General features: G+C 37.0%; 1 protein-coding gene across 1 annotated transcript in view; it reads left to right on the top strand.

Annotated features, from left to right (window-relative positions):
• Nucleotides 1-2,753: 2,753 nt before the first annotated feature.
• Nucleotides 2,754-24,893, top strand: part of LOC100249893 (valine--tRNA ligase, chloroplastic/mitochondrial 2) — a 28,358-nt gene continuing 6,218 nt past the window's right edge. The window contains exons 1-10 of the mRNA XM_019224062.2: nucleotides 2,754-2,811; nucleotides 2,875-2,993; nucleotides 3,316-3,513; nucleotides 3,661-3,776; nucleotides 9,998-10,073; nucleotides 14,525-14,608; nucleotides 16,458-16,606; nucleotides 16,709-16,826; nucleotides 16,939-17,055; nucleotides 18,616-18,836. Coding sequence (XP_019079607.2) covers nucleotides 2,754-2,811; nucleotides 2,875-2,993; nucleotides 3,316-3,513; nucleotides 3,661-3,776; nucleotides 9,998-10,073; nucleotides 14,525-14,608; nucleotides 16,458-16,606; nucleotides 16,709-16,826; nucleotides 16,939-17,055; nucleotides 18,616-18,836 — 1,256 coding nt within the window. The remainder of the gene's footprint in view (nucleotides 2,812-2,874; nucleotides 2,994-3,315; nucleotides 3,514-3,660; nucleotides 3,777-9,997; nucleotides 10,074-14,524; nucleotides 14,609-16,457; nucleotides 16,607-16,708; nucleotides 16,827-16,938; nucleotides 17,056-18,615; nucleotides 18,837-24,893) is intronic.

Here is a 24,893-nt window from a genome sequence, read left to right on the forward strand (position 1 = left end):
TCGCAAGCTGGTCGGAATTAAACCCCACACTAGAAGTTGATTGACAAATTTCTGTGGGTGTTTTATTTGCTTGGGTTTCAGTGGAGGCCTGATGACTATGGGCTTTATTGGGTTGTCTAGGCTTCCAATCTGCGGGCTTGCCATGTAAAGCCCAGCAAGTGTCTTTAGTGTGGCCTAACTTCTTACAATGCTCACAATAAGTCCTCTTAGACTGTCTTGGGCTTAGCCTACTAGATCAAGCTGCATGAGGCCCACGTTCGGCAGCAACATGAGGCCCATGAGTTAAAAGGGCTGAACCCTCAGGCCCAAATGAGAGATTCAGCATCACTCTCCTTCTGCTTTCCTATCGCCGCACCTCAGAGAAGACTTCTCGGATGGAGGGCAACGGCCGGCGACTGAGAACCCTACTCCTGAGCTCATCAAGCTTGCGGTTTAGCCCTACTAGGAACTCGAAGACCCTCTCGTTCTCCATCTTCTTCTTGAAGCGCACACTGTCACCCGTGCACTCCCACTCCTCTTCGTAGTTGAGATCGAGATCTTGCCACGAACCCAGCATTTCGGTGTAGTATTCTGTGACTTCCCGATCTTCTTGCTTCATCTGCCAAAGCCGCGTCTTGATTTCAAAGATTTGGGAAGCATTCTCGGCATTGGGATACGTTTCCTGTATCGCATCCCACACATCCTTTGCCGTTGGGAGGAACATGTAAGTCTTTCCAATGGCTGGTTTCATGGAGTTAATCAAGCATGAGGTGATAAAGGAGTTTTCGGACCGCCATTTCTGGGATGCTGCTACATCAGTTGGAGGTGGTCGTCGAGTCTCGCCGATAAGGAACCTTAACTTTCCCTTTCTGTCAATAACGAGCTTGATTGCTTGAGCCTACTCTCTGTAATTCTTACCATTTAGTTTTTCAACGGTAAGGTGGAGTGGTGAGTTGTCGAATGCACCACGTGGCCCATTGAAGAGTGTATCTCCGACACTCTCATGGTTGTTTCCTCTTTGGGCATCCATGGACAGATTAGGGTTTTAGAGTAAACGAGGCTCTGATACCATGTAGAAACTAAGAATAATTTTAAAATTCATTCAAAACTGTGTTTTTTACATAAACGGATCCCTATTTAACAAATACATAGAGAGCAATCAAAAAGGAAAAAAATACAAATATGGAAGAACACAATTTATCCACAATTGGGGCCTCAATCTTTCCCTAATATCCTATCAATCATCATTCAAAATTATAACGTATTTCCACACAAACCCATGTAATATAGGCTGAATCAATGACCCAATGGTTAGATGAGACATTATCATGATTGAGTAAAATTAATAGAGCTTAAGTTCCTAGTTTGTTCCAAATTTTGGACAAGGTCTCCCATTAACTTTTGGTGGAAGGGGCATTATTAAAGGTTGAGCTATTCCATCTGGTGCGTTAGGTTCAAAATTATCGATAGTTATTCTTTGAGACACCTCCTTATAGGGTTGGTTGCTTCCTTTGTCATAAGAGAAGAAGGTTTTCCATATGATTTTTAACATGTTTCTCTTGTATGTCTCTATTTGTTACAGTAGTCACATCACCTAGTGTCTTTTCTCATGGTTTTTTTTTTCTATGCTTTCTTATGACCAGTAGCAGCAGAGTTAGCACTCTCTTGAATTATTTTATTGTCGTGTTTTCTTGTGAAATGGGTTTCATCATCATAGTTCTACTATCTTCTTCACTGCTCGCATAAGAGAAAGCTTCATTGAAAGATGGAAAAAGTTCCTTACCAAGTATTCAACCTCTAGCCTCATCAAATTTAGAATCAAGCCCGCCTAAAAATTAAAAGACTTAGCCTCGCTCCAAGATTTTTGACAAGATTGTCACATCCTCTGGTGTTTTCATCTCTAAAAGTTAATGTAGATCCAATTCTTGCCATAAAACCACTATCGTGTTGTACTGTGAAATCTCCCTATTTTGTATTGTGAATTGTCGTCTTCAACTCAAATATACTAGTAGCATTTTCTTTCTTGGAATATGTCCAAGATATCACAACCTAAACTTCTTTAGTAGTATAAAGGAATAGAAAAGGTTTATTGATCTCATGTTACATAGAGTTGATCAACCATGAGAGGACCTAGGAGTTTTTAGCTTCCTATAATTTGAAAGAAGGATATGAGATTTTCGGTGCCTAAATGTTATCACTCAAATACCCATATTTTCTCTACTCTTAGGGAAAAGTTGCACAACTTGTGACCACCTAAGAGATGTACCACCATTTAGTTTTTTGAGAGTAATTTGGAGGGTTGGATTATCATAATGGTCGTTGGATTATCATGATGGGTGATAGATCTAGGCCACTGGGTTGTTTCAGTAGGAGTTCCTTTAGAAATTCCTGCTATTAGAAAAAACAAAAAGGTAGAAAGAGAAGAAAGAAACGAATGTAAAGGTGATGAAGGCCAAAAACAATGCCAGGAAAGGATTAACTTTGATGCCATGTGGATGAAGAAATGAAGAGAGAAGAAAATGACCCCGCACTTGATTAGACTAAAGAAAATTATAAAGTATAAATACAAGATCTGTACAATTATTTGAGGAAAGAAAAAAAGTCTAATATACATCTCTATACAATCCCTAGAAATACTCCATGTTCTACACTTTGCCAAACTTACCAAATATACACAAAACATTGACTAAATTAGATTCTATGAATCTCAATAGATTCAAGAACATATCTTGAGTGAATTTTGTGGGGATTGATATGTACTTTCTTAAAAAATGATGGAGAAGACGCAGAGGTTCTCTCTGGAAAAGAAGGCATTCCACGTTAGGTTTGAAGGTGAGTCCGGAGGTACATGATTATAACTTTCAGAGTATAGAAAAGGCTCTGTCTTCTCTTTAGGCTTTGAGAAGGAAGAGGTTGGCTGGTTAATCGAGCATTTGGTGAAGGCTATTATGTTGAAGAGTTTCATGGGTTTCAACAAAAAATGCAGAGGAAAGTCCGGAGTTCACTTAACGGAGGTAAGCTTCAACAACAATGGTAGGTTTATCAGTCTTTTGGAGTTTGCCTCCAAAAGAAAGTCAACTTTTCTGATAATCCTTGAGGGCGAGAAAGGCAAGGTTGGGAGCAACTAAAAAAATGCTATTTCTTCAATGCTGCTGGTCCCTTCCTTGACGATAGTTGAAAAGGAAAGGTAGTGCAGGGATGAAAGTATAAAATACAAAAATGTGGGTCCTTTGCAAGCGTAGTCAAAGAGGAAGGACAAAGGCGAGGAGGTACTGTTCCGATTGGGAGGTGGGTGAGAGTAATGGTTTGCAAGTGTCTTGTATCTTTGTTGATTAGGTTGAGGTTGATCATGCTTTAGCGAGATTCTTTGGGCAGAAAGGCGTGGTGACTATCGTCCCTTTCTATGTTGGAAAAGGTTTATTTTTTATAGAAACAGTTGAGGAAACCTCTTTTCTTCAAGAGTTGGGGATTTTCAAGATTCAGGGAGGGTACACAGTCAAATTGAGAAGGTGGTCTCCTAGGGAAAAGACAGAAGTTTTGGGGAAGTTCAAAATAGGATAGATTGATTTGCGTGGTTTGCCCTTCCATTTATGGTTTGAGGAACATTCGAAGAAAATTGTGGAGAAGGAGACGGTGGTAGAGATTGATTAGCGAATTGTGAAATTGTTTGACCTTTCTAAGGCAAGGGTGAAAATATCAATGAAGGAACACACTGTTCTTATTGCTTTGATTAAGGTGAAAGATGGGAGGTGGGCTTTTACGATATCAGTTGTAGTGGTTGGAGTTGAAGACGAAAAGTGGGTTAGAGGAATGGCTGAGTTGACTCGGAGGAAGAATGAGTCCCACTCAAGGATAGGTGGTAGAAGGATGATTGAGAAGGAAAATCTAACTACTAAGGTTTAGTCTTTTAATGGGGAACTTAGCAAACATCAATGTGGAGTAGGAGGTCAAATGGGTGAGGAAGCCTTTAAGGGGATGCATGGCATAAGGAGTGCGTTAGTGGGGAAAAACTGTCCCCCACCTGCCCTCTCTGTAATTTGAATTCAAATAAAGAGAGTAATGGGACCTTTAGGCCAACAGTATGTGGTGAAGATGTGGCCTGTGGGGGTAAGGGCCATTCATGTGTTAAGGAGTGGTATTGGGCTTCAAATACTATGTAGAAGGGAAGGGCCCATTTCTCTTAAGAACCCGCACCTTTTTGGTTGAAGCAAAAGTGGGTCGGGAGAGGGGAAATAAATTAAATGAAAGCTGACTTACAATATTGGGCCAAGAGTTGGGTGGAGCTTAGCTTGAAGATGGGAAAGGCTCTTTATGCAGAGAAGGCTCCTCTCTACTTGTTTCTTTTGCAAAAGGGATGATAAGCTTAGAAGCCTCTTCTTCTTAGCTAGGGGGTTCCGTTCCAAAAATTGGTTTGAAGAAGTTGCGGACAAGCCCTAATCTTTCAATTTTTGGTTACCGACAAGGGCTTCAAAGACAAAGTGGGCCTTCATAGAAGGAAGATCTAGTTCCAACACAAGATGTTCTGTCACAGGACGCTGCTCTTGAAGTGGGGTTACAAAAGGCATGAAGGTTCAACTCAAGTCCTTGCACTTCTAAACGTCGATTAGGGCTTCAAAGAATAAGTTTTAGGGAAGGGGCTATGTTGACAGTTGGCGACGCAGGTACGAGTGAATGCCCCGTTCAGTAAATGTCTTTAGTAAAGGTAGCTAATCAGCTTGGAGGGAAGGTGAAATTTTGCTCAACTCCTAACACTGTGGATAGAGGAGATTATGAGGGAATTAGGGTTTTGCTCATTGTGGCTCTTCAATCCTAGTTTTTCCTTCTAGTCTAGTAACTAGAGCAAAAAGGTAGTCCTTAGAGGGGGCTTGTGGTTTGTTGGTAGAGGAAACCAAAGAGGTAGCTTTGTCTTCTTTCTCTCAATCATCATTTCCAGCTCTTCCCCCCTCCTCTGTCTTGGCACATCAACCTTTGTTTTATTTTTGTTAAATATAATGTATATATAGTGTACAGTCTTTCCTTTTTTAATATAGGTTACATGTATGGTAGTTAGTTCTCCTAGCCTGGTATATATATATATACTTCTCAATTGTAAGTAGTCAATCATATGAATGAGAATTAAGGTTTTCTTCTTTCTCTCTTAATATGGTATCAGAGCTAAGGGAGAAAACCTAATTCTTTCCAGTTTCCCCGTGTCATCAATTCTGGGAAACCTTCCGGTGACCGTGTTTCATTCCGGTCACCTTCCTCATCTCCCAAAACTTTCCGGTTAGTCGAATAGTCGTCAGAAAACACTCACCGCCGGCAACTTTTCCGGCGACATCTTTTTCCGACACCGATCACACCAAGAGGAGCGCCTAGAGGAGATCTCCAACTTTTCCCAAAGCACCGGAGCTAGAAAATAGTCCACGTGCCGGCCACGCGCACTTTTAAGGGCGACGACTGAATCTCACATGAGGGCGCGTGAGGCCTTTTTCGGCGACGCACCTCCTCCTCCAGCTTCGCCTGATGCCGACCAGCCTCCCTACATCCCTGGTTTTCCCATCCGAGCCCTGCACGTACCTCTTTTGGGGATTTTTGTCTCCGTCAGCCCTCCAAACAGTCTTTCTGGCGAAGCTCCGACTACTTTTTCTCCACCCCAATCGCTGCACGTGCCTTGGGAAGTGTTCTTCTACCTTTCTGGTGGTACCACGCCGCGATCTGAGGCCGTCTCCCTTTTTCAGTGGTGCCACGCCGCAATCTGAAGCCGTATTAGGGCTCTCTTCGATCCAAACATACTTCATTCTCCAGATAAGTGGATATGACTACTAAAACTTCCATTTTTTCCTCTATCATATCTGGATCTCCTATGATTACTTCGGAGAAATTGGTTGGCAGTGAAAATTATCTTTCCTGGTCTGCCTCTGTTGAACTTTGGTTTATGGGTTAAGGATATGAGGATCACTTGGTTACCCAGGAGGTAGATATCCCTGAGGTTGACCGCGTACAGTGGAGAAAGATAGATGCACAGTTATGTAGTGTATTATGGTAATCGGTTGATCCTAGGATTCTTCTTCATCTTCGGGCCTACAAAACTTGTTTTAAATTTTGGACTCAGCCCAAAGGATTATACACAAATGATATCCAGCGTCTTTATAAGGTGACTTCTGCTATTGTCCATATCAGCCAACAGGACTTGGATCTATCTTCTTATATTGGTTATGTAAAAAACGCTCCACTAACTCAATCTCCTAATCATTAAACGCCCTTGCGAAAAGAGGGGTCCAACCATCCCCATCACCAATGGGATTCCAAACATCCGCAACCCAAGCATTCTTAGACAAAAAGATGGGAAATAAAGAAGGAAAGGACTCACAAAGTGGCTCATCTCCACACCACTTGTCCGTCCAAAATCTCACCTTTGCCTACTACCCACTTCGTAGGCTAACCTACCAATTAAAAACAACCACTCCTTCCTAATTGCTTTCCAAATCCCAACATTGTATCTCCCACTTACCGCCCGAGTGTGCTATCCCCCCTCCTCTTCACCATACTTGTGAGTAATGACTTGCTTCCAAAAAGCCTCTCTTTCATTGGCAAACTGCCAATTCCACTTACTTGAGAGAGCAATATTCATTAGAGCTAAATTTCTCACACCCAACCCACTTTTCCTTTTATCTAGGCAAACCAAGTTCCACCTAGCAAGATGCGGCTTTTGGACAAGAGCTCCCCCGCCCCATAGAAAATTCCTCTGAATCTTCTCTAATCTCAACCTCACTTTTCTTGGCAAGTAAAAAAGAGACATAAAGTAAATAGACATGCTAGAAAGAGTGCTTCGGATTAGAGTGAGTCTCCCTCCTTTTGAAATATACTGTCTCTTCCACATTGTAAGCCTTTTTTGAAAACACTTTTCAACACCATCCCACACAGCCGCTGATTTGAAGGGGGCCCCCAAAGGCAAACCCAAATAGTAGGAAGGGAGCCCACCCACTTTACAACTCAACTCTAAGGCCAAGTCCTCTATATCATGCACCCTACCCATCGGGATTAACTTACTCTTCTCCAAATTGATCTTCAACCCTGAACACGCCTCAAACCACATGAGAAGCTAGCTTAGATGAGTCATCTGGCCTAAAGACTCTTCACAAAATACCAACGTATCATCCGCAAATAACAAGTGTGAGATTAGAATCCCCTCACTGCTCCAGCCTCTTACCCTCCACCCAGATAAGAAGCCCCCATTAATAGCCCTTCTCAATAACAACTAAACACCTCCATGACTATCACAAACAAATAAGGGGAGAGGGGATCTCCTTGTCTCAGTCCCCTCGAGCTTTGGAAAAAATCGGAAGGAGAACCATTTATTAAAATAGAATATTACACAGTAGAAATGCACCATTCTATCCACTATTCCTTGAAGCAGATGACACCATTTTCTTTTCTAGGGCCCATGTGGAAGAACTGCGAACTCTTAAGATTATCTTGTTAGTGTTTGGGAAAATATCTAGACTTAAGGTCAATCTTGACAAGAGTACCCTTTGTAGCATCAACCTCGATCAAGATTATCTCACTAGGTTGGCATTTTCACTTGATTGCAAGGCTTCTAATTAGCCTATTCCCTATGTGGGTCTTCCCTTGAGGGAGAACCCAAAGGCTTGTGTTTTTTGGGATCCAGTGAATGAGAGAATCTTGCGAAGATTAGATGGATGGAAAAAAGCTTATTTATCATTAGGCAGAAGGATAACTCTCATCCACTCATGCCTTTCTCATATTCCTAGCTACTTTCTATCCTTGTTCAAGATTCCCACTATAGTGGTCAGAGAAATTGAGAAATTGTAAAGAGGCTTTCTTAGGTTAGGTGTTGGGGAATGCAAGAGAGACCATCTTATTAGTTGACATTTAGTGTGTAAGCCTAAGGTGGAAGGGGGATTGGGGCTTAGGAAGATTTCTCTAAGGAATCGTGTTCTTTTAAGGAAATGGCTATGAAGGTTTCCTAGGGAAAGTTCTGCTCTGTGGCATTAGGTCACTCTAAGCATATATGATACACATACTAATGGATGGGATGCCAACACTATAGTTAGGTGGTCACATCGTTGCCCTTAGAAGGCTATTGCACAGGTTTTTCAGGATTTTACTAGGTACACTCAATTTGTGGTGGGAGACAGGAAGAGAATTTGTTTTGTGGGAGGACCAACCTTTGGGCTCCCAATTTCTAGGACTTTTTAGAATAGTCATAACTAAAAATCTTCCCATCTCTTCAATTCTTAGGTCTACTTTTCCCTTCTCTTAGAACTTTAATTTCCGTTATAACCTTTCCAATTCCGAGATAGAAGAATTAGAAAGCCTCATGTCTTCTCTTACTTGTTTGCACTTAACCCCATCTATTCTAAATGTGAGAACTTGGTTTTTATCTTCTTTAAGGTTATTTACAGTTAAGTCTTTCTTTTTAGTCTTGTCCCACCTTTTTTATTCATATCCTACTTTCCCTACTAATTTTGTTTGGAAATCTCAAGTCCCTTTTAAGGTTAAGTCCTTTGTCTGGTTAGTGGTACACAAAAAGGTAAATACTAATAACATGCTATAGTTGAGGAGGCCCTACAAAGCTCTCAGTCTTGATATCTATAAGTTGTGTATGGAGTATAGAGAATCAATAGATCATCTCTTCTTACATTGTCCTTTGACAATGGGGCTATGACACAGGTTATTTCGAATAGCCAAGATGGATTGAGTTCCCTTGAGAAGCATTTGTGACATGATGACCATTAATTATAAGGGATTGAGAAGATCTAAGAGAGGTCTAGTATTGTGGTAAATCCCTTGTATCGCTTTAATTTGGGTTGTGTGGCGGGAAAGAAATGCTAGGATTTTTTAGGACAAGACAAGTAATTAAGAGCTTCTATAGAATACCATTCACTTCCTTGCTTCTTTTTGGGCATCTTGTACCACAACTTTTAAGGGCATTCCTCTTAATGTGGTTCAACTAGATTAGTTAGCGGTGTGTAACTCCAAGGGCGTGGGTTAGTAAGGAGAAGTTGCTTTTTGTAATTACCAAATGACTTTTTGCTTTTGGTATTAAGTATGTTTAGCTTTCTTTTGTGGGAGGATTCCTCATCCTTCTATTATACTTCTTAATTCCTATTTCAATTTAATGCATTGCTGTTTCTTATAAAAAAAAAAAAAGGAAAAAGAAAAACAGATATTGAAGATCTCTCCTGCAGACAAAGGTCAACCAAGAAAATAACATTTGGAATTTTGTTACCAACTTTCTGTTTCCAAACTAGGATATTTGGATTCTCCAACTCCATTCAATGCACCCATATCAGCACAACATGATGAGTGTGGGTGTTAGATCCTTGTTCAAGTCTCCTATTTTGCTTCAGGTGTAGCTGTCTAGTTTTGATTTATTTATTTTAAACTTCCTTACGTAATAATTATATTGAAAAAAGAGAGAGTTTGTTGTTAAATGAATTTTTATGGTGATATTTAGGAGTAAGGAAAAAAAAATTGAGATGAAAGAGAAAGGAAGGATAGTTCTTATTAAAGATATCTTTTCTTTTGATTGATTTCTTATTAAATTTTCATTTTTTTCCCTTTTATTATGTCATATCCGAATTTCCATACTCATTATTGAGATCCTTTATCCAAGTCCCAATATCCTACAATTTGTAGATGTGAAGTATCAGACATTTAGATACATACTCGGACCTGACACCCACATCAAGCCCATCTAACATACTCTCCAAAGTTTTGATATTCAAAGCTTTATTTTGTTTCCTGTCATATTGGCGGCTAAACAGTGCATGAGATGGATCACCTAGAGAAAATACAAGTAATTTTCATACATATCACAACCTTGAGTCTTTTTCTTTTTAATATGCTTAAATAAACATAATCTTCAATTGATCAACCAATTTTTTTGGCATTTTAGTCAACATTTTAAGACATGTATTCCACTAAATTTCATATTACATCTATGCCATGCAGCCTTACATAGTTTGGTTACTGATGACCATTGTTATTGTGGTGTTTCTTTTGAATGAAGGAGTGACTATTTGACAATAGCTACAACACGCCCAGAGACTTTATTTGGAGATACCGCCATTGCAGTACATCCTCAGGTCTGGTAACTTGCTTATGCAACGCGTCTAGTTAGGAGATAAATATGTACACCAGTTGAAAGAAGTTTTGCATCTTTTATGCCCATGAAATTCTTTGAACAATTTTCTGCTTTGAACCATGGAGTCACTTTTTCACATGTTTTCCCTGGGATTTTCGCTTATTAATTTTTATTTTCAAACATAGGATTTTGATTAGTTGTTGGTCTTCTTTTTCATATTTTTAACATTTATTTTGACTACATTAGTGGGTAGATTCAAAGGATGAACTGTTTTTATTTTTAAGGGAAAAAAGAGAATTATAATAAAGGAGAAAATGGATGTATGAGAAAGGATGGGAGATCCTTCAAAAGGAAACACTACAGAAAAAGAACTCATTTAATGCACCAAACCTAGACTAGATAACCTTATTGAATACCCAATAAAGAAAAGCCATAGGGCCTTATTGAGGAAGAAAGTCCTAAACAAACTCTAAGAACAAAAGGTTCCCCTCTTAGCTTAAACTACACATTTCCTTGTTAGCCATCTTCATCTCCCCCAATGGAGCATTTTAAGCCTCTAGAAAGATCAATGATACGCTCCATTCACTATCTAATATGGTAGGTGCTATATCCTAGGGGATAGTGAACACTTGGGTAAATGTGACTGTCCATTTAGGTAGTTTTCTAGGTCATTCTTTTAAAAGAAAAACCTATAGTGTTGACAATCCCAACAACAAAGTAGTCCTAGAGACCTACCAATGTAGTCATAGATGACTTGGGACCCTTACTTTGTCATGATCAAGGCGTAGATGTAGAAGTTATTGTTACTTTGTTAGTACCAACAATGATGTCTTTTAGAGCTTGAAATCAGCGATGTTTGGAGATCCATAGTAAGATTAAAGATGACACAAAATTGGGAACTCTTGAAGATGATACAAAATTCTGGATGTTAAAAAACATAAATCAAGTGTACTAAAAAATCATCCATTCCAAATATTTTAAATCTAGCTAATCCAATGATCTCTAAGAGTGAAATTAAAGTTCTTGAAATTGGATAGTTATGTCATATCTCCCAACTAGAGCCCAAAAATGTAGAGGTGGCTTTGAGAGATGAATCATGATTATCGTATCATGAGTTAAATCAATTTGTTATGAATGATGTGTGGCACCTAGTTTATAGGCCTAAAAACACTAATGTCATTGGCACCAAATGAATATTTAGGAACAAACAATATGAGAATGGTTTCGTAGGGAAGAATAAGGCTAGGTTAGTAGCCCAAGTGTATTACTCAAGAGTGAAAGATTAAATGGAGAGTCAGTTGTTGATTTATATCCTGTTTATCTTTCTTTGCATTGTAATTGTCCATTGTGTACCATAATGAAGAATAAGGCTAGGTTGGTAGCCCAAGGGTATCACTAAGAGTAAAAGATTAAATGAAGGGGCATTTGTCCATCTATTGGCTATCTACCTTGCCTTTCATTGTAATTGTCAATTTTTAAACATTGTTATTAATGCTTTTGAAATGGACCATATACTTGAAAGAAAAGGGCTTAGTTCAAGATGGAGGTCCTAGATGAGGGGATGTTTATCTTCGATGATTTTTGCAATCTTAGTGAATGGAAATGCCAAAGGTTGGGTTAAGGCATACAAAGGCTTAAGACAAGGAGATCATCTTTCCCCTTTTTTCTTTACCATTGTGGTCAAAGTTTTAAGTAGGTTGGTAGTGAGAGTAGAGGAAAGAGGTTTATTTGAGGGGTTTCTTTTTACAATTTGTTGACGACACTATCTTTTTTTTCTAGAGTTTCGTTGAAAGATCTGCAATCTCTTAAGCTAATTTTGTTGGTGTTTGGGCATCTATTAGGGTTGAGGATTAATCTAAATAAGAACACTCTTTTTGGAATCGACATTAGTCAAGATCAAACTGCGAGGTTGGCTTTTTTGCTAGATTATGTAGTCTCTAAGTGACCTTTAATGTATTTGGGTCTTCCTTTAGGGGAAAATCCAAAATCGATTTCCTTTTGGGATCTAGTGTTGGATGAAGTCTCTAGAAGGTTGCATGGATGAAAAAAAACTTTTTTTGTCCTTAGGAGGTGGAATTACCCTAATTCAATCTTCTTTGTTGCACATTCTGAGCTACTTTTTATCTCTTTTCAAGATTCCAAGTTCAATAACTTTAAGGATTGAAAAACTACAAAGATATATTCTATGGTTGGGTTTTGGGGAGGGTAAAAGGGATCATTTGGTTAGTTGGGACATAGTGTGTAGGCCTAAGGAGTTTGGTGGGCTAGGGTTTTGGAAAATTACTCTGAGGAACTAAGCTTTATTAGGGAAGTGGCTTTGGAGATACCCTAAGGAAAGTTTTGCCCTTTGGCGTCAGGTCATCTTGAGTCTTTATCAGACACATCCTAATGAATGAGACCCTAATAATATGGTCAGATGGTTAAATCGTTACCCTTGGAAGGTCATTGCATATATTCATTAAGTTTTTTCTACACAGTCTCGCTTTGTGGTGAGTTATGGGACCATAATTCATTTTTGGAAAGATTTGTGGTGGGGGGACCTACCTTTATGCTTATAATTTCCAAGACTTTCCAAAGTCACCACAACTAAAAACCTTTCCATTTCAGCCATCTTGGGTAATGACACCTCTCTGTCTTGGGATCTTATCTTCCGTTGGAATCTAACTAATGTGGAGATTGAGGATCTTGAAAGACTAATGTCTTTACTTTCCCATGTACATTTAACTTCTTTTGTTCCAAATGTGAAAACTTGGGTATCGTCCTCTTTAGGAGTACTTTCAATAAAAAAATTTCTTTTAGTCTTATCCAATTTCTCATATTTTGTTCCTTTCTACCTGATTAATTTTTTGTGGAAATCAAGAGTCCCCTCTAAGGTCATGGCCTTTGCCTGGTTAGTGTCATATAAGAAGGTAAATACTAATGACATACTATAGTTGAGAAGACCTTTCAATGCCCTTAGTCCTGATTGGTGCATCATATGTCGGAGTAGAGAGATGATTGATCATCTTTTCTTACATTGTCCGATTACTTTGGGATTGTAGCATAAGATATTCTCACAGGCTGGAATGACGCGAGTTTAGCTAGGCAGTATACGCAATATGATAGTGACTTCTTTAAAGTGTTTTGGGAACTTTATTAGAGGGCAAGACTTTTTAGAGGATCATGTGTCTCTCTTTGTTGTGGATTGTGTGGAGAGGAAGGAACGCTAAGATTTTCGAGGACACTTGGAAGATGCTAGAGATGATGTGGGATTTGCTTCATTTCTATGTTTCTTTTGGGGTTTACTGTACAAACGTTTTTAAACCTTATCCTTTGAGTATAATTCAACTTAGATGGCTTTCGATATGTATACCCAAGGGTTGGGTGTACAGGGTTAGGAGATGTTATACTTGTATAGACTTTTTTGTACCTTTTGCATAGCCCTCCTTGTATAGTGTAGGTTTCTTCAAGTCTTTTTGATCAAGTCTGTATATCATGGGGTGGATTTCTCATCCTTATGTTTTATTCTTTCTGAATTAATACATCTGTTTTTTTCTGATAAAAAAAATAAAAAATAAAAAATAAAAAATAAAAATCAATGCTTCTAAAATAGAATGAGATTTAGAAAATCCGAGATCCGTTTTGAACATGGGGAAAGGTTCTTGTTCAAATGGGCATGCAGTGAAACTAAAACACCTTTCTTCTTGCAACTAGATTGCAAAATGTAAGTAGGCTTGACTTTGAACATGGGGAAAATACCGTCCTCTGTTTTGAACATGGGGAAAAGTTCTTGTATGAATGGGTATGCAGTGAAACTAAAACACCTTTCTTCTTGCAACTATACTGGAAAATGTAAGTAGGCTTGACTTTCTCGCATATCTGAACTCTGCACCTATTATTAGAGAATAATGAAAATGTTCTGATCATCCTTTACTGTTAAGCTTTTTTCCAGCGAAAAGTGTGAATTATGTTCTGTTTTGGCTCATTTTTGTCTGATATACCTTTTTGTTTTATTGGGAAGATGAGTGGAATGGAGAACGAGAAATCTCCTTACTTTGTTCAAGGCTTTGATTTTTTATTTTTTTTTTGTTGTTGTTTTTTGTTACATGGAAGAAAGAATTATAGATATATCATATATGTAAATTCCTCTGATTCTCATTCCACGTATTGCATTATGGTTGATCTGAAATTAGACACTAGATCAGTCTTGTACTGGTTCTTGTGCAAAAACAGGAATGGCTGCTCAAACAGATTTTAAAACTACGCCTGACATCATTAGCTCAGAATTTTGACTCTTTGTATTCCACTGGGTGTTTATATTCTTGCTAGTTCATATAAAATACTTTAACAAGAATGATGACAGTTTTTATGTGAAGGAATTCCTGATGTCATATTTAACCTATAAATTCTTGCATGAGTGTGATAGCAGTTTTTATGTGAAACGTTTCCTTAAATTTGATCATCTTTGTGCAGGATGATCGCTATTCTAGGTATATTGGTAGGATGGCAATTGTGCCAATGACATTTGGCCGTCATGTTCCTATTATTTCTGACAGGGTAAAGGCATCTGAATACCATTGTTCTTAGTAATTATGTTATTTTATATTGTTGTTTTGTTGTGAATACAATGCTAATTTTTCCTGAAGCTTATAAGCATTGGTGGATAAAGCACATCACAATGTATATAACTTGATGTTTAGAAACATGAAATTGTAATGAGAATCTATTTATGAGTTGAAGTATCAAGATATAGGAAATGGCCCTCTCAAGCATTTTGGATGGACTAATTCATATATAAGTTGAGGCTATGAAAAAATTATGAATGTAGAAAAAACTTGTGGAAGTTTTGGAAAAGAAATTATTGAGGACTTCAATGGCATAGAATTTCCAATTTTGTGGGATGCCCTGGAACCATAGTTTTTAAAAACTTGCATTATGCGATATGATGTAAGATATGGTACATTTTTTTGAAAGGAAATTGATATGTATTGTAGTCTGTATCTTATTTTAAGCATATCTTATAATACATATATGATACACGATATGACGATACATACACTTTTAAATATTTTTTATAATTTAAAAAAAAATCAAATTTGAAAGTTTTTTCTTAAAAGAGTTATTATATTAATTGTTTAAAATGTATGGTAAGGTTAGAAATTGATTATAAAAAAAAAAAAAAAAAGAGATGTGAAATAATCCTACATGAAAAGTTTCGTTCTTGTTGTCAAAGGCACACATGAGATGTTGGAAGTTAAGTAAATTTATTCGTGCAATGAATATTAAGGAATCTTCATTTGAATGATTTGAATGGTGGTGTTGAAAATGATGGTGGTTGGTGAATAAGAACTTTTACATAATATACCTTTTTGTTATTTTGGATTTTTTTTTTATAAGAAAGGAATGATGACAAATTTGAAATGTGTGAACTTTGGAGATGACAATTGCCAACATATGCGTGCATATACATTCTTGTTTTCCATTTAATACTATCTTTACTTACCTATCAAAAAAACATATAAGTACATATATATATATATATATATATATATATATATATTATCTGTGCGTTTACTTATAAAAAAAAAAAGGTTAGAATGGTTTCAACAAGAATTGAAAGTCCAAGATTGATAGGTAGAGGATGGTTCTATAGCTGAAAATAGACACATTTCTTAACCTTATAAGTCTGAAAAGATTTGGAAATTGATAGTTGAGAGATTGATCACCAAACCAGGTATCCTCCCAAAAACAAATTTTAGTGCCATCTTCAACTGTCTAATAGAAAAATAAAATTTTCATATAGCTCTTGTTTTGCAGGCTCGGTGGTGCTTTGTTCCATGAAGATGTTTTGGAAATTGAACATATTTTAATACAAGATATAACATACTTATTGGCATTCTAGAAAAACATTTCACAATTGATAGAGCAAAGAATAAATTTAAATCATCAAATTAATTTCATCCCTTTTCTTTTAATGAAAGAAAAGAATTAGATCTATCATTATTTAATTTGTTACTATTGTATTCTATACAATAAAGATGCTGGATTGCATTCAAAGTCTGGTTTCAAATAATAGAAAAAAACTAGATGATCTGTTAAACAAAATAGAATTTCACACTGTCAGTATATTGCCTTTCACTACATCAGTAGTAAATGTTCAAATTGGTTTAAGTTCTAGACTGTTGATTTATTGTGCTTTCAAAACCTATCCTCACTTTCAGATTCCTTGATTGTTTCTAAGGGTAGATAGTCCCTCAAAGTTAAATGTATTACAATTTCTTAATTTTTTCAGTTTGCATCTTTGTTTTGCCTTTTCTTTTCAATTTGTTATTCCTTAAATCCATTTCAAACAATTGAAGATGAACAACCTGATTGCTAGAGATTTTCTAAACTGCCAATGTTGCAGTATGTTGATAAAGACTTTGGAACTGGTGTGCTGAAGATAAGCCCTGGTCATGATCATAATGACTACCTTCTTGCTAGAAAACTTGGTCTCCCAATACTTAATGCGATGAATAAGGATGGGACACTTAATGAGGTTGCTGGACTGTACTGGTAATGTTATGGAATAATTTCATGGGGTTGTTAAATGCTTGTTTTATTCAAAAGAAGTGTTTTGCTTCTGTTTAATGTATGTAATGGCACTTGCAATATCAGTGGCCTTGATCGGTTTGAGGCACGGAAGAAACCGTGGTTAGATCTTGAGGAGACAGGTTTGGCTGTTAAAAAGGAGCCTCATACATTACGAGTTCCCAGATCCCAGCGTGGTGGAGAAGTGCGTTTACATTGCTTTTCTCTTATGTTCTTCCAAATTTGAGAGTTAAATATTGGTGGATAATGCTCTTTTACAAGGAATTTCTTCTCACATTTTTCCCCCTTCTAATTAGGTAATAGAGCCTCTAGTGAGTAAGCAGTGGTTTGTAACTATGGAGCCATTAGCTGAGAAGGCTCTTCAAGCAGTTGAAAGAGGAGAATTAACCATTATGCCTGAAAGATTTGAGAAGGTATTTATGATTAATTATCTTTTTATTCAGCGGCATATGACTCCTTCAGGTGGATTTGAACTTCTTCTGTTTCTTCTCTTTATTATTTGGTGCTGTAATCAACTCTGTACTTTCAGCAGCTTCTAGCTAGTGGAATGGCGACCTGCTTAGAATTGCATGATTGTAATACATCGATGAATCTCACCTGAATGCTTTCCATTCCAGTATTTTGGGAGGGGAAAAAAAGAGAAAATCCCCAAAAAGGAAAACAATATTATAAGACAAAAATACTGAAACAAATTCTGTTTCATTTTTTTTTTTATAAATAAATGGCTATAGTATTTATATAAAAGCACCAAAAGGGGCGCACCAAAGTACACACGGTGTATACATTGGCCCCAAAGAGCACCAAAAAGGATAGGGAAAACAAAAACACTCCCTCCCTCAATTCGACCCCAACCAATCAATAAAATAGACTAAAAACAGAGTTGTATTTTCTGTAAACAAATTAGACCAAGATAACAAGTTGCACAAAACAAGAATTTCAGCCTTTGAACAAAGAGCTCCACTTTCTTGAAATATCTTCTATTTCTCTCTTTCCATATCGTCCAGAAAAGACATAAAGGCGTTGTTCTCCAAACTTTTTTCTGCTTTCTTCCAACAAAAAAGTCATGCCACCCTAAAAGGGTCTCTGTAACTGTAGAATGGATCACCCAATACACCCCGAAAATAGAGAACAAGAGCTCCCACAACACCCTTGTCTTCTCACAATGCAAGAGGATGTGATCAATAGACTCCTCATGAGCATAACAAACGGAGCATTTGAATTGTATTGGATTAGAATACAATTTGTACATCCTATTTTTACACAATTACCAATAGTAAAGTTACTCTTACAACTTGTCATCCTACAATCTTTCTCATAAATCAGGGATCAAGTTCACCTACCAAGAAAAAAGGGGGAAAGAAACAAATACAATTAATAGAAAATCATTTCATTGACTAGGATCACAATCAGATTCCTAAGAATTGGCCAACAAAATCCTACAAGCTTAAACTTTTAGGAAAATTGGTAGTTCAACAAATTTTTACCAACAAAGTGTCCAATTCCTTGTTGGCCAAATGTGGATCCTTTGTCTTCTTTTCATAATTGAAAATAATTAATATTCTTTTAATTTTTTATAGAAATTTTTTTGACATGTCTTAATATATATTTTAAAAGTAATTATGTAATTAAATGAAGATAAATGCATAACTGAAAAGACTCATTGGTGATAAATTATTGAATACAAGCATTATTAATCATTTCTATTTTATCAATCATTCTACACTTTTACTATTATCGAAGGGTGTCGTCTCTGGGTTAAATTTTTGGCTCTGCCCCTGCTCTTTGACCTCCTTTTTTGGTCATTTTAATCTACACCATGCAGATGCTTTTTGAACTCATGTAAAGATACCTTTAACCATCAACTCAACTACCTTCATATGATTGGTTATCAATAAATTAGTCTACCCTTAGTTGCTTCTTCAGAATAGTATCCCACTCATACTGAACATTGCATGGGTTTGCTTCAATTACAGATTTATAATCACTGGCTATCAAATATTAAGGATTGGTGTATAAGCAGACAACTATGGTGGGGACATCGCATACCAGTTTGGTATATTGTTGGAAAAGACTGTGAAGAAGAATATATAGTTGCTAGGAATGCGAACGAAGCTCTTGAGAAGGCTCAAGAGAAGTATGGAAAAGATGTGGAAATTTATCAGGAACCAGATGTTCTTGATACTTGGTTTTCAAGGTTTGTTATCCATGAAATTTAGCATTTGTTCGTTCTTGTTATGGTTTACTTGCGTGCAAAAATCCTAAAGTTTATCTTATTAGCATCCTTGTCGTAATTATGATCAGGTGGTGGATGATCTATTTATTTTCTCATGGCTTTAGCATATAGCTACAAATGTTTACTTATTTTTCAATTTAAGAAAACTGTGTCTTAGAGCTATTACACTAACATTTTTCAGATTTTTTCCATTTTTTCCATTTTTTCCATTCTATATATGTCCCTTATACTGATTTCTGATATACTATGATTCTGTGCTTTTCTTCAAATTCTAATTTTTGTTGTAATGGAATTGAAATAATTATTGAAGTCATAATTTCTGTTGAAATTTCATCTAGGTACTAGAAATTTTGCCTACATTAAAAGTACAGTTCCTTAAATATTAAAAATTAAAATGGCCCAGTGGAGGTGCATTTAACGAAGTACGTCATTTTAAAATTTTGTTGAAGTTAATAAGAAAATAAAATGATGGTTTGGCACCTCTAGAAGGCCTTGTCAAAGTGCCTCTCTTTAATTCTTCTTGTTCACTCTTGCAAAGATTGATAACCAGGGCTGAGGAAAATAGTTGAGGGTGGTTTTCAAGTTGGTAGAGATACTGTGAGAGTAGCTCACCTTCAATCTGCAGATGGCAGCATGTTTTTAAGTGTATTCACAACGTTAAGCTTATTCTCAAGCTTTTTCTATTTGGTGCATATCTGCAACCTACTATCTGCTAATGTTTAAAATTCTTATGCAAGTACAAAGTAGAATAACCCTAGGATAGTTTTCTACAATCAAATAAGTTGTGCTAGGGCTTCAATCTTTTAGGATTAAGGAGAGAAACAATGAACCAGAATTATGGCAGTAGGGGGGGAAAAAAAATAAAGTATGGAACCAGAACAAAAATAAAGAAAAGACAGGAAACCTTGGAGTTTCATTAAAGCCTTCTAAGAGTCTTATTTAGAAGAAAAGTAATGGAGCCCTCACCATTGAAACTTGCAAAAACATGCAAAACAACTTAGTATTATTCATCATCAATTTCATTTCACAATAAATAGCCTTATTATAGGCTTTAGAAAACCTTAAAAACTCAATAAGACCAAGTAAAAAACCTAATTGATATAGTAACTCGTTAGGACTCTTATTTATTTCTTATCACTCCTAAATCTTCCCAAATTGGAACTAAATAGGAAATAGAAACTATATTTTTGAACTAAAAACTTAACATTATAAAAACTTTTAGAAACTTCTAATAAAGAAGACTTTTAGATTCTAAAAAGGACTCGAATATAGAAACTTTATTTAAAAAAAAAAAAAAGACATTTACCAAATCAAAATTTAGAAATATACAAATTTCTTTTAAGGAGAAAATTTCAATAAAAAGCTTCTTAAATAGTAAATGAAACTCAAATTTCAACAACTTATGTTAACTTTTGAGAACCTAAAATACTGCAAAATTACCTAATTGCCTGTATCATATCTTAAGCAGAGCTTATGACACACAATACAATATGAGATCTAATGATACAACAATGCATAGACCTTTAATTATTTTTCATAATTTTTAAGAAAAATCAAATTAAAAAATTTCCTGTTAAAAGAATTATTATATTAATTGTTTAAAATGTATGGTAAGATTAGAAATTGATCATAAAAGGGATAGAAAGGTAAAATAGGCTTATATGAAAAGCTACATTCTTTTTTTCAAAGGTCATGTTGGAAGTTAAATAAATTTATTCTTTGAATGAATATTATAGAATTTTTATTTGAATGATTTGAATTTTAATATTAAAAATGATGGTAATTGATGAATAAAAGCCTTTTTTTTTTTAATATATTAGTTTTGAAAATATAAAAGTTGGAGGTTTAAAGATTACATATAAAGACATATATGCTTACATATACTTAGTAAAATTTGGAACTAAAACTTTATCTAAAAACTTAAAAAGTTTATTTTTGTGAATTTTGTGACGAGTGTGAACTACATTAAATTCATATTTTGTTAAATTAAATTTTTTTAAATTCTAGTATTCAATGTTTTCATATGGTGATATAGTTTGAACATCTTTAAATCCTATTAACTTTCATAAAACAATTATATATTGTTCTATAGTTTATTTTTTCAATATACATGAGGAAGAGTTTGTAGTTTCAAAGAAGATGTGGACCACCCTCTTCCCTTCAAGTTCCGATCGCCGACAAGGTCTTCGGAGTCGCAGCAAGCCTATTTTCCCCGTGAAATCATCGTCAGTTAGCGAAGCTCCTCTTTTGGAAGAGGATTTCGGGACGGTATCTCATATGGAGCGAGGAGTCAGAGCGAGTCCTCTCTTTCGCTATCATTTGTCAAGGATTTGAAAGCGGTGTTCGAGGGAAGGGACCTCGTCGTCAAGTGGCGTAGCAGCTTTGCGCAATCCCCATTCCGAAGAAGACAAAGAAGGTTCTTTGGGCCAAGTGGGGTCAAATCTTCGTGGTCTTCCAGTCACGGATTCACCTTCTGGTCTAGAAATCAGAGGTAAAGGGTTCATCTTTGAGGGGATTTGTGAAATTCTGGGAGTGGAAAATTCGGAGGTATGCTTGTCTTCTCCTTCTCAGCCACCCGAGTCTTCTTCTATCCCTTCTTATGGTCTGGCACTTCCTTCGCCAAGTCCCTCTAGTCCAGATCTCCTTACCTCAGTCTCTCTTTCTCAGTCTCCTATGGAAAATTGAGTTATTTCTGAAATTTTGTTTAATAAAGACGTTGTTGGCACTTTTCTTCAAAATAATGTTGGCATTCCTGTCCGTGATGAGGAGGCGAACTAGCTTGCTTTATCAAACCAGTTGTCAGAGTGTTTTAACCCTAGTAAGTCTAAACCCAGATTGCCTAAGGAGGTTTCCAACCTGGTTACAGGTAGCCAGGGTGATACTGTGGTCTCCTCATCAAGCGAGTTCCATATAGATGGCCTGTCCCCCAGGAAAATGGCTAAAGTGCGAGAGGTTTTATTCTCTCTGGATATTAAGGTTTATTCCAGGAGGAAGAATAAATGCTTTACTGGTAATTGAGACCTGTTGGAACTGGTTTGGTTGGTTAGGGTCCATGAGTTTCTCCATGAAAATTATCAATTGGAACACTAGGGGTCTGGGGTCTAGGAATAAGCTTAGGGTGGTTAAAGGTTTTCTAAGGTTAGAGAATCCGGATGTTGTGATGATTCAGGAAACAAAAAAGGAGAAGTGGGACAAAAGGTTTGTGGGTAGTGTCTGGACGGTCATAAATAAGGAATGGACTGCTATTCCGGCGTGCAGGGCTTCAGGTGGGATTTTGATCATTTGGGATTCTAAGAAACTAAGTAGTGAGGAGGTGGTAATAGGATCTTTCTCGGTCTTAGTCAAGTTTGCTATGGATGGATGCAGACCTCTTTGGATTTATGCAGTTTATGGCCCAAACAGCCCCTCACTTAGGAAGGATTTTTGGATGGAACTTTTAGACATTTTTGGCTTATCTTTTCCGTTATGGTGTGTGGGCGGTGATTTTAATGTCATAAGGAGAAGTTCAGAAAAATTGGGGGGTTCTAGTCTAACTTCATGCATGAAGAACTTTGATAGTTTTATGAGAGAATGTGAATTATTTGATCCACCTTTACAGAACGCATCATTCACTTGGTCAAATTTACAAGAGTCTCCCGTGTGTAAGAGATTGGACCGTTTTCTTTACTCAAATGAATGGGGGCAACTCTTTCCTCGAGGCCTTCAAGAAGCCCTTCCTAGAAGAACCTCGGATCATTGGCCAATTGTTTTGGATACCAACCTGTTCAAGTGGGGCCCAACACTTTTTAGGTTTGAGAATATGTGGTTACAACATCCTAGTTTCAAGGAGAACTTTAGAAATTGGTGGACAGGTTTTCAAGGAAATGGGTGGGAAGGTCACAAGTTCATGAGGAGATTACAGTTTGTTAAAGCCAATTTGAAAGAGTGGAATAAGGTTTCTTTTGGAGAGCTAAATGAAAGGAAAAAAAAGCATTCTCAAAGATTTAGCCAACTTAGATGCCATTGAGCAAGTAGGGGGTCTCACTTCTGATCTTTTAATTCAAAGAGCCTTAAGAAAAGGGGAGCTAAAGGAATTAATTTTGAGGGAAGAAATTCATTGGAGACAAAAAGCTAGGGTGAAATGGATTAAGGGGATTGTAACTCAAAGTTTTTTCATAAAGTTGCTAATGGCAGGCGAAACAGGAAATTTATCAAGGTGCTGGAGAATGAAAGGGGCTTAGTGTTGAATAATTCCGAGAGTATCATAGAGGAGATTTTACTTTACTTTGAAAAACTCTACGCGAGTCCTACAGGAGAGTCTTGGAGTGTTGATGGATTAAATTGGTCCCTTATTTCGGAAGAGAGCACGAGTAGATTCGATTCCCCTTTCACTGAAAAAGAGATTTCTAAGGCCATTTTTTAGTTGGATAGGGATAAGGCGTCGGGGCCTAACGGCTTTACCATTGCAGTATTTTAGGATTGTTGGGATGTGATCAAGGAGGATTTAGTGAGAGTGTTTGCAAAGTTTCACAGGAGCAGAATTATCAATCAAAGCACTAATGCCTCCTTCATAGTTTTGTTACCCAAAAAGAGTTTGACAAAGAAAATCTCAGATTTTAGACCCATTAGCTTGATCACTAGTCTCTACGAGATAATAGCCAAAGTGCTGTTAGGGCGTCTAAGAGGGGTTTTACATGAAACCATCCACTTTACTCAAGGCGTTTTTGATCAAGGAAGACAAATTTTGGATGCGGTTCTCATAGCCAATGAGATAGTGGATGAGAGAAGATGATCTGGGGGGGAAGGCGTTGTCTTCAAAATTGACTTTGAAAAGGCTTATGATCATGTATGTTGGGATTTTCTAGATCATGTGTTGGAGAAGAAGGGATTCAGCCCTAGATGGAGGAAGTGGATGAGTGGTTGTTTGTCCTCGGTTTCTTATGTTGTTTTGGTGAATGGAAATGCTAAAGGGTGGGTTAAGGCATCTAGAGGTTTAAGACAAGGTGACCCTTTATCCTCTTTTTTGTTTACTTTAGTCGCAGATGTTCTGAGCAGGATGCTATTGAGAGCAAAGGAAAGAAATTTGTTGGAGGGTTTCAAGGTGGGTAGAAATAGGACTAGGGTGTCCCATTTGCAATTTGTAAATGCTACCATTTTCTTTTCTAACACTAGGGAGGAAGAACTGCAGACTCTCAAGAGTCTTTTGCTAGTGTTTGGGCATATTTCTGGCCTCAAGGTCAACCTTGACAAGAGTAATATTTATGGCATCAGTCTAGATCAAAATCATCTTTTTAGATTGGTTGAGTTGCTTGATTGCAAGGCTTCTAGTTGGCTCATACTATATCTGGGTCTTCTTTTGGGAGGGAATCCCAAGGCGTGTGGCTTTTGGGATCCAGTGGTTGAGAGAATCTCAAAAAGATTAGATGGGTGGCAAAAAAACTTACATATCTTTTGGAGGAAGGATAACTCTTATCCAATCTTGCCTCACCCACATGCCCTGTTACTTCCTTTCCTTATTTAAGATACCCGCTTTAGTGGCTGCAAAAATTGAGAGGTTGCAAATGGATTTTTTATGGTCAGGGATTGGGGAAGGCAAAAGAGATCATTAAGTTAGTTGGGATGTAGTGTGTAAACTGAAGGCAAAAGGGGGATTGGGTTTTAAGAAGATTTCTCTAAGGAATCTCGCTCTGTTAGGGAAATGGTTGTGGAGGTACCCTAGAGATGGTCTAGCTCTATGGCATCAGGTCATCTTAAGCATTTATGGTTCACACTCTAATGGTTGGGATGCTAACACTTTAGTCAAATGGTCACATTGTTGTCCTTGGAAGGCTATTGCACAAGTCTTTCAGGAATTTTCCATGTTTACTCGGTTTGTGGTAGGAAATGGGGAAAGAATTCGTTTTTGGGAAGACCTGTGGTGGGGGGACCAACCTTTTGGATCCCAATATCCAAAAGTATTTAGAGTAGTCTTGGATAAAAATATTCATATTGCTTCAATTCTTGGTTCTTCTCGTCCTTTCTTTTGGAACTTTAATTTCC

Source organism: Vitis vinifera, chromosome 13, assembly GCF_030704535.1.
Source record: "Vitis vinifera cultivar Pinot Noir 40024 chromosome 13, ASM3070453v1".
In the NCBI taxonomy this organism is placed as follows: domain Eukaryota; kingdom Viridiplantae; phylum Streptophyta; class Magnoliopsida; order Vitales; family Vitaceae; genus Vitis; species Vitis vinifera.